Source organism: Camelina sativa, chromosome 20 (genome assembly GCF_030686135.1).
Source record: "Camelina sativa cultivar CO46 ecotype springtype chromosome 20, ASM3068613v1".
Classification (NCBI taxonomy): domain Eukaryota; kingdom Viridiplantae; phylum Streptophyta; class Magnoliopsida; order Brassicales; family Brassicaceae; genus Camelina; species Camelina sativa.
The window spans coordinates 12,330,572-12,339,641 of NC_141899.1; the positions used below are offsets into that span (position 1 = coordinate 12,330,572).

Consider the following 9,070-nt stretch of genomic DNA (forward strand, 5'->3'; position numbering starts at 1 on the left):
AACTTCTAAACCAAAAGAATTATGTGCAATAAAATTACAAAGATCATTATATGGTTTAAAGCAATATGGGCGTATGTGGTATAATCGTCTTAGTGAGCACTTAACTAAAGAAGGATATGTGAATAATCCTCTATGCCCTTGTGTTTTTATCAAAAGAACAATATCCGGATTTGTAATTATCGCGGTCTATGTTGATGATCTAAATATCATTGGAACTCAAGAGGAAATACAGAAAGCAACAAACTATTTAAAAGGAGAGTTTGAGATGAAAGATCTCGGACAAACAAAGTTTTGTCTTGGTTTACAAATTGAACATTCTCATAAGGGAATATTTGTACATCAATCCACATACACTAAAAGAGTTTTAAAACGCTTTCATATGGATAAAGCAAATCCACTCAGTACACCAATGGTCGTTAGATCACTTAATATTGAAAAGGATCCCTTCCGACCACGTGAAAGAAATGAGGAGATACTTGGTCCTGAAGTACCGTATCTAAGTGCAATTAATTGGAGCACTAATGTACCTTGCAAATTGCACTCGGCCTGATATATCATTTGCAGTTAACCTTTTGGCAAGATTCAGCTCATCCCCTACACAAAGACATTGGAATGGGATAAAACATGTCTTTCGTTATCTTCAAGGGACTATTGATTTAGGATTATTTTATCCTAAAGACTCAAAGGGTCAAATGGTGGGTTTTGCAGATGCAGGATATTTATCAGATCCACACAAAGCTCGATCACAAACTGGATATGTTTTTACTGTTGGGGGCACCGCCATATCTTAGCGTTCTCAAAAACAGAGTTTAGTAGCTACTTCCTCAAATCATGCTGAAATCATCGCACTCCATAAGGCAAGTAAAGAGTGTGTATGGCTTAGGTCAATAAATCAACACATTATGTCAAGTAGTGGGATCAACGTAAATATAGAGCAACTATCTTATATGAAGATAATGCTGCATGTGTTGCTCAGACTAAAGAAAGATATATCAAAAGCGATAGAACTAAACACATCCCTCCAAAGTACTTCTTATATACCCAAGAGCTTGAGAAGAATAAGGTACTTGAAATAAGATATGTTAGGTCTTCTGACAATGCAGCAGATCTTTTCAAAAAGTCATTACCTACTTCAATATTCAGAAAACATATCCATAACATTGGGATGCGTCATTAACGGAACCTCTGAAGTGTTACACTAAGTCATTCGAGGGGAACAAGTATGATTGTAATCTTTTACCTTACTATGGTTTTTCTCAACAAGTTTCCTAGAAAGGTTTTTAACGAGGCAACAAGATCCATCGCAAAGACACAAACGACAATGAACTCCAAGGGGGAGTGTTACAAAAGTCAACAAAACACTTGCGTATACAAGTTATATTGGAGCCCATTGTCTTAATTGTTACAGTAGTAATTGTCTATATATTTACTCTATAAATATGGACTTATTGTTTCACTTGTATGATACACCTCTTCTCCATAATAAAATGTAAACTCCCTTTCTCCTTTAGCTTCTCATATACACTTTTCAGATTATTTTAGATTACTCATATTTTTATTTACGATACCCAAAATACTAAATTAAAACATATGTTATATATTTATTTATGAATTTTTATCATTATTAGAGCAATCCCATTGCACATAGCCCTGTGACGGAGCGGATATCCGGGGTATTTGATGATATCCGGATCCGGATCCGTATCCGCCGGATATACAGTTCTGTTATCCGAATCCGGATCCATCCATCCGGATATCCGAGCTTCGAATATCCGTAAAAATAACTGGATATCCGCGGATATCCGGATCCAGAATTTCTTTGTTCTTCCAAAAAAACCTTGGCCACCAAATAATTCTAGATCTTGTTTCTCCTCCCCTAAAGCTCGGTATCAATGTGAACAAGAGGAAAGGAACCGCTAGAACCATCACATCTGAAGCAATATCAACCATTTTAAATCATAGACAAAGGACTATCATTGAAATGCGGCGAAAGAAAGCTGAAGATGTCGACGTATTAAGCGGATTTGTGTGGTTGAAGAAACAATGTTTCAGAGGAAAAAAAGAGACGGCAATGGGAGTGAGTATTATCCCACAAAGGTCAAAACCCTATTTCGATCCCCACCAAATCGAATAAGGCTTTTAATTACAGGCCCATTAGTAGAATTAAATTTTAAAATCTGGATCAATACATAAATTAAGTTAGGCCCAGTAACATATGTGTTTAATAAAACGGATATCGGATATCCGACTGCAAAATGGTTCACTATCTGGATCCGTATCCGAATCCGACGAATACTAAAAATCACTATCTGAATCCGCTCCGTTTTAACCGGATATCCGATTTTTCGGATCGGATCGGATATCAGATATCCGCGGATACCGGATATTATTCCCAGGCCTAATTGCACATACTCATTTGAGTGTCTCTATCTTTTAATAATACTAAAAATAATACAACTTTCTTTACATCCTTGCTTTTAACTTTTGTCCTCCCATTAGTCATCCTTGGGTGTCTAATTTTTTTTTATTAAAAAAGTTTTTAAGGTATAATTTATAATGTTATAAGTGTTGGTTATATAATTTATGCAATTTTAGGAAAATAAAACTAGTAATAGAATACATTTATTATAAAAAAAATATATTACATTAAAAAACTTTAAAACATATATTACATTAATCTACTCTCGGAGCTCGACCTTCTAAGATGTCATCGAAAACTGGTGAACGGTCAAGAACATTGATATCATTTAAAGTACCTGGAGGACCAAAAAATGTATGCCAAATCCAGAGATCTTGCGATGCCACAACCTCTAAAATGATTGTAGGTTTTCCAGATCCACGAGAATACTGTCCTTTCCAAGCTGTTGGACAATTCATTGGATAGTGCCTCAACAATACGTATGAACAATGACTTGTTCATTCGAAAAAGACGACGGAAACTACCAACAGAGTAAGTAGCATTTTCGCTGAAATAATCATTCCATAATTGAATATGCCCTTCCTCATGTCCTCTATCAATATAAGCTCTTGGCCGCCTTAAAGTAGTTGGTTGTTGATCATTGCCATAATCATCTAGGCAATCTTGGAATAAATTGCCAAAATGCTCATCAAAAAATTCATCAAACTCATCATCTAAATCTGGGGATGACATGTTTTTAGAAAAATTTAATTGATGATAAAAAAAAGATTGTAGCTGTTTGAGAAAGAATTTGAAAAAGAGATTGTTGAACAAGTTTGAGAGATTTTTTAAGAGAGAGTTGGGATTATTGAACAAGTTTATGATACAAGAGTAGTCGATACATACTTGCTATATATACAAGTTTATTGAAGAAACGTTTTCACGGGACAGAAAACACAAACTTTCTCACGAGAAAGAAAACTTGCAGACTGTGACATGTACGAGAGACCAGAGACAGTTTTGTTCTCTTGTGCCGACGTGAGATTAGAACTTCACGTGAAGAGCCGACGTGACCAGAAACCAGATACAGTTTCGTTCTCTTGTGCCGACGTGAGATTAGAACAGACCAGAACCAGATACAGTGTTGTTCTCTTGTGCCGACATGAGATTAGACAAGACCAGAACCAAAAATAAAACACAACCTGCAAATTAAACACAACCAAAAATTAAAACACAACCTGTAAATAAAACACAACCAAAAATTAAACACAACCAAAAATTAAAACACAACCTGTAAATAAAACACAACCAAAAATAAGTGCTTAACACAACCAACTATCCTAACATCTCATCAGTTAGCTTCTTTCTCAGATTGATTTCAGCCTCGGACAGATCAGTTTTGCTCACTAGACTCTCTAGAAGTCGTTGCTTGGAAATTCTTTCTCTCGCAGCTATTTCTTTCTCCCTGATCTCCCACGCCTTCTCTAACTTCCCTAGAGAATTGCCCTCCCCTCAGTTTCTGTATCACGACCTTTGTTCTTTGCTTTCCTTTTGGATGCCTTAACACCTGGAGGGCGTTCATTAGCTTCTTCCTCAAGACGAGTTGTTGTATTCGAACTGGAGGAATATGTGCCAATCACATCAAGCTTTGTTCTTTTGGAGTTTTCAGGTCCTCTCAAAGCATTGAAGAACACCACTTTTGCTCATGGCGAAGAAGCCTCCAAGCATGCTCTAAAGAGAACTTCACTTTCTGATCATTGATGTACAACTCGTTTGCCATTTGGAGAACATCATCTTCTGACTGGCCACTGGTTCTCCGACTCGAAGCTTGGTTGTAGCATCTTACAAACTTGTTGACAGTCTCATTTCTTTTTTTCCACCTCTGCTTACATTGACTGACCCCTCTCTTTGGTTTACCCACTACTGTTTCATTCTCTCCATAGTAGAATGCAATTCGCTCCCAAAAGGAACCACCCTTTTGCCCATTGCCCACGACTGGATATTTGCTAGTGTTTAACCAACAACTGATCAAGACAATATCTTCCTGGACAGTCCATCAGATTCTAGCTTCCCTTGTGTTTTCATCTACCTCTTTGACATCACTAAATTGTGTACTAAACTGAGGGATAGGTGATGAGCTTATTTGAATAGGTGAAGAGCTTATTTGGATAGGTGATGAGCTTGTTTGGATAGGAGGAGAAAAAGATGGAAGAGATTCTGGATTATTCACCCCAACTTGGCTAGTCAAGAGGTCTGTAAAGTTTATAGAAAAAGAATTCATACTCTAAAGTCTATGAAAGATGGAGAGAAGAAGAATTGGCTTGGGGGATAGAGAACCATAGAAGCGACATAAATAGCAAATCTCCGAGACCATTTAAGAGATGAAGGAGAAGGAAGAGTTTGGTAGTTGGGTTTATTGTAAAGCTTTAAGGTTAGGTTTACAAATGTTTTTTGTGTTTAAGTGTTACACCTACCAAGCATTTAGTAAGTGCTTAACTACCAAGCATTTAGTAAGTTCTTAATTACCAAGCATTGAGAACTAATACACAATAAGTGTTTAACTACCAAGCATTGAGAACTAATTCACAATAAGTGCTTAACTACCAAGCAGGGAGAACTACCAAGCATTGAGAATTAAAAAAGCTTTTTAACGTTACCTTTTGTGAAAAGCAGCGATGAAAGCAAAGATGCGTATATCTCTGTGTATTACGTGCTTTTCCTGGCACAATGTGTATGCTCTGTTTCAAATATGCATATAAGAAGAAAGACATTGTTAATCATCATCATCTCCAACAAGAAAAACAAAATTCAAGCACACATTGAGAATAAATAACAATCTTTACCATCTAACTTATTTGGTCTCTCTAATTATTCAAAAAGAGACATGTACCTCATTAGCCACGTTGTAGAGAGCTTCGTATAAACCAATCCAAACTGGTATGGTTGCTAAAGTTGGTAAGGAACCTAACATCAAAACAACAAGAATGTGCACAATATCAACAAAATTTAGTAAGCAAAAACTGGAATACAAAACTCATAACTTCTAGAGAAGTACCTGCCAATGGATTAACACCAGCTTGTTTATACAAGCGTGATGTCTCTAGTTGTATTCTCTCCTATATATAAAAAAAAACAGAACAAACAGTCAGAGTCAGACTCAATCATCAACAAGTAGTAACTCAGATTCTAGCCAAAGAAAGAACTTCACCTGATTGCCTGCATAACATTGTTGAATCGCTTTAATCTTGGGTTGAAGATTTTGCATCGCAAGTGTTGATTCAACCTTAAGCCAAAGATTTCAAAATCCATCAAGCAATGCTCTCAAATCCAATAAATCTAACAAATATCAGAAAGCAAATCCAATGAATCTAAAGACCTCACTGTAAAACAACGCTAATTCCACAAACAATTATTGCTCAGAGAAGATCGAATTCAAACTGGAGGAATATGTGCCACTCACATCAAGCTTTGTTCTTTTGGAGTTTTCAGGTCCTCTCAAAGCATTCAAAGAACACCACTTCTGCTCATGGCGAAGAAGCCTCGAAGCATGCTCTAGAGAGAACTTCACTTTCTGATCATTGACGTACAACTCGTTTGCCATTTGGAGAACATCATCTTCTGACTGGCCACTGGTTCTCCGACTCGGAGCTTGGTTGTAGCATCCTACAAACTTGTTGACATTCTCATTTATTTTTTTCCACCTCTGCTTACATTGACTGACCCCTCTCTTTGGTTTACCCACTACTGCTTCACTCTCTCCATAGTCGAATACAATTCGCTCCCAAAAGGAACCACCCTTTTGCCCATTGCCCACGACTGGATCTTTGCTAGTTTCTAACCAACCACTGATCAAGACAATATCTTCCTGGACAGTCCATCGGATTCTAGCTTCCCTTGTGTTTTCATCTACCTCTTTGACATCACTAAATTGTTTACTAAACTGAGGGATAGGTGATGAGCTTATTTGCAAAGGTGAAGAGCTTATTTGGATAGGTGATGAGCTTGTTTGGATAGGAGGAGAAAAATATGGAAGAGATTCTGGATTATTCACCCCTACTTGGCTAGTCAAGAGGTCAGTAAAGTTTATAGAAAAGAATTCATACTCTAAAGTCTATGAAAGATGGAGAGAAGAAGAATTGGCTTGGGGGATAGAGAACCATAGAAGCGACATAAATAGCAAATCTCCGAGACCATTTAAGAGATGAAGGAGAAGGAAGAGTTTGGTAGTTGGGTTTATTGTAAAGCTTTAAGGTTAGGTGTACAAATGTTTTTTGTGTTTAAGTGTTACACCTACCAAGCATTTAGTAAGTGCTTAACTACCAAGCATTTAGTAAGTTCTTAATTACCAAGCATTGAGAACTAATTCACAATAAGTGTTTAACTACCAAGCATTGAGAACTAATTCACAATAAGTGCTTAACTACCAAGCAGTGAGAACTACCAAACATTGAGAATTAAAAAAGCTTTTTAACGTTACCTTTTGTGAGAAGTAGCGATGAAAGCAAAGATGTGTATATCTCTATGTATTACGTGCTTTCCATGGCACAATGTGTATGCTCTGTTTCAAATATGCATATAAGAAGAAAGACATCGTTAATCATCATCATCTCCAACAAGAAAAACAAAATTCAAGCACACATTGAGAATAAATAACAATCTTTACCAACTAACTTATTTGGTCTCTCTAATTGTTCAAAAAGAGACATGTACCTCATTAGCCACGTTGTAGAGAGCTTCGTATAAACCAATCCAAACTGGTATGGTTGCTAAAGTTGGTAAGGAACCTAACATCAAAACAACAAGAATGTGCACAATATCAGCAAAATTTAGTAAGCAAAAACTAGAATACAAAACTCATAACTTCTAGAGAAGTACCTGCCAATGGATTAACACCAACTTGTTTATACAAGCGTGATGTCTCTAGTTGTATTCTCTCCTATATATCCAAAAAAACAGAACAAACAGTCAGAGTCAGACTCAATCATCAACAAGTAGTAACTCAGATTCTAGCCAAAGAAAGAACTTCACCTGATTGCCTGCGTAACGTTGTTGAATCGCTTTAATCTTGGGCTGAAGATTTTGCATCGCAAGTGTTGATTCAACCTTAAGCCAAAGATTTCAAAATCCATCAAACAATGCTCTGGAAATCCAATAAATCCAATAAATATCAGAAAGCAAATCCAATGAATCAAAAGACCTCACTGTAAAACAACGCTAATTCCACAAACAATTATTGCTCAGAGAAGATCGAATTCAAACGAAACAAGAATATTTATGAAATATCAAACAACCCTATCGAGAATCCCAAACCCTAAAATTGAAACATATTGCGAATACCTTTTCTAATTTGGCAGCTGTGTCGGCTCTCTTGTATTCCACAGCCTTCTTCATAGGTCGAAGACTTGGATCGAATCGAAGAAGAAGAAGACGAGACAAGATCTCTTTCTCGAGTTTATTCAGCAACGATCTCGATAACATCTCAGGAAGAAGAAGACGACGAGGCGAGATCATTGTTTCTGGAAAACGATCAAAGGTTCGATGGTTTTGATGTCATCGCCTTGTCACCTATTCGTCGTGTTTCATCTTTCGATTGTATCGAAAGAAAGAGAGAGAGAGAAGAAAAGGAAAAGAAGAAAAGATTAAAAAAAAAAACAAAATGTAACCAATAAACTAATGACACGTGTCGTGTCTCTGAGGATCAAAAATGGTCTGGGCAGAGATCTGTGTCTCTGATATATTAAGATTAAAACTTTATTTTTTTATTATATTAGTAAACAAATCAAAGACATACCCACAGTATGTGCAATGGCATTGCTCTTAGTGAATTTTATAAATATTAAGGACTATATTTGATGTGATCGCAGGATGCGACCTCGGGCAAGAAGATCAAGACACGCTGGACGCGACCGAGACGCCTGACCAAGACGCATTGGACGCGACCAAGACAACCTTTTCAGACGCGGCCAAGGTTCCAACAATCCTTCCCGGAGCCACCACACATTCCAAAAGCTCAGCAAAGGCGGCCAAGCAGCGGCTCAACTTATTTGTCCGATCTTTCGTCCAATGCCAGCCATCCCATGAAGACTCCGAAGGCTCAGTCCGCTTAGTCTTCACTCTTACCCAAGAGTGAAGACGATCAAGTCGTTAAGCAATGAAGTGTACTCTTTTTCCTTACTCCGGGTTTGTCCCAATGGGTTTACCGGAGAAGGTTTTAACGAGGCATGGAGCTAAACGCAAAACGCCTAAAGGTTAAGTTGCTTCACGCGCAAGGCCAAGGCGGTTATCTCTCTTCCCTCTTAGTTTTTGGTTTAAATTTGAAACAATGAGAATATTCTCCTTTGATCCTTTAGCTTTTGAACGTTGAGAGCTTAGCGTTGAAAGTCAATAGAGGCGACGTGTTCCATTTACAAGGGAAACACGTCTAAGGTCGATTGTGCGGACCATTAACAGTCCGCGTGTCCCTAGGCCCTCACTTGACCTAATGTATTTAAACTCTCTCTTAGCTTTGTTCCTACTTAGACTTGTATGAAATTAAAACTTTTCTTCAAGAGAGATTCTTGAAACTTGTCTCACTCTTCTCTTTCTTCAATCCGGAATTGAACCTTGAGAAAATCCTAACAAGCCTCGAACCGGGTTCGACCTTGTTAGAGACCGTATCAAGAGGAGAGCCAA

The 9,070-nt window shown here is 37.4% G+C and overlaps 1 protein-coding gene across 1 annotated transcript; it reads right to left on the reverse strand.

The window, feature by feature from the left end:
* Positions 1–3,221: 3,221 nt before the first annotated feature.
* LOC109131344 (uncharacterized) lies at positions 3,222–6,569 on the reverse strand. Its single transcript, XM_087506527.1, has 6 exons — positions 5,859–6,569; positions 5,607–5,681; positions 5,454–5,514; positions 5,289–5,362; positions 5,056–5,136; positions 3,222–3,600 (listed from the first exon to the last, which is right to left on the reverse strand). The coding sequence occupies exons 1-6, from the start codon at positions 5,997–5,999 to the stop codon at positions 3,451–3,453; spliced, it is 582 nt and encodes a 193-aa protein (XP_087362653.1). The 5' UTR covers positions 6,000–6,569; the 3' UTR covers positions 3,222–3,450.
* Positions 6,570–9,070: the final 2,501 nt, after the last annotated feature.

Bases quoted from the DNA above. Each gene is read 5' to 3' on its own strand.
- LOC109131344 (XM_087506527.1), bottom strand. From the start codon at position 5,999: ATGGCAAACGAGTTGTACGTCAATGATCAGAAAGTGAAGTTCTCTCTA. The intron at 5,515-5,606 runs GTGAAGTTCTTT...TTTTATATATAG, and splicing joins AATGTTATGCAGGCAATCAG to GAGAGAATACAACTAGAGAC. The intron at 3,601-5,055 runs GTAACGTTAAAA...TTTAATTTGCAG, and splicing joins ATCGCTGCTTTTCACAAAAG to GTTGTGTTTTATTTTTGGTT.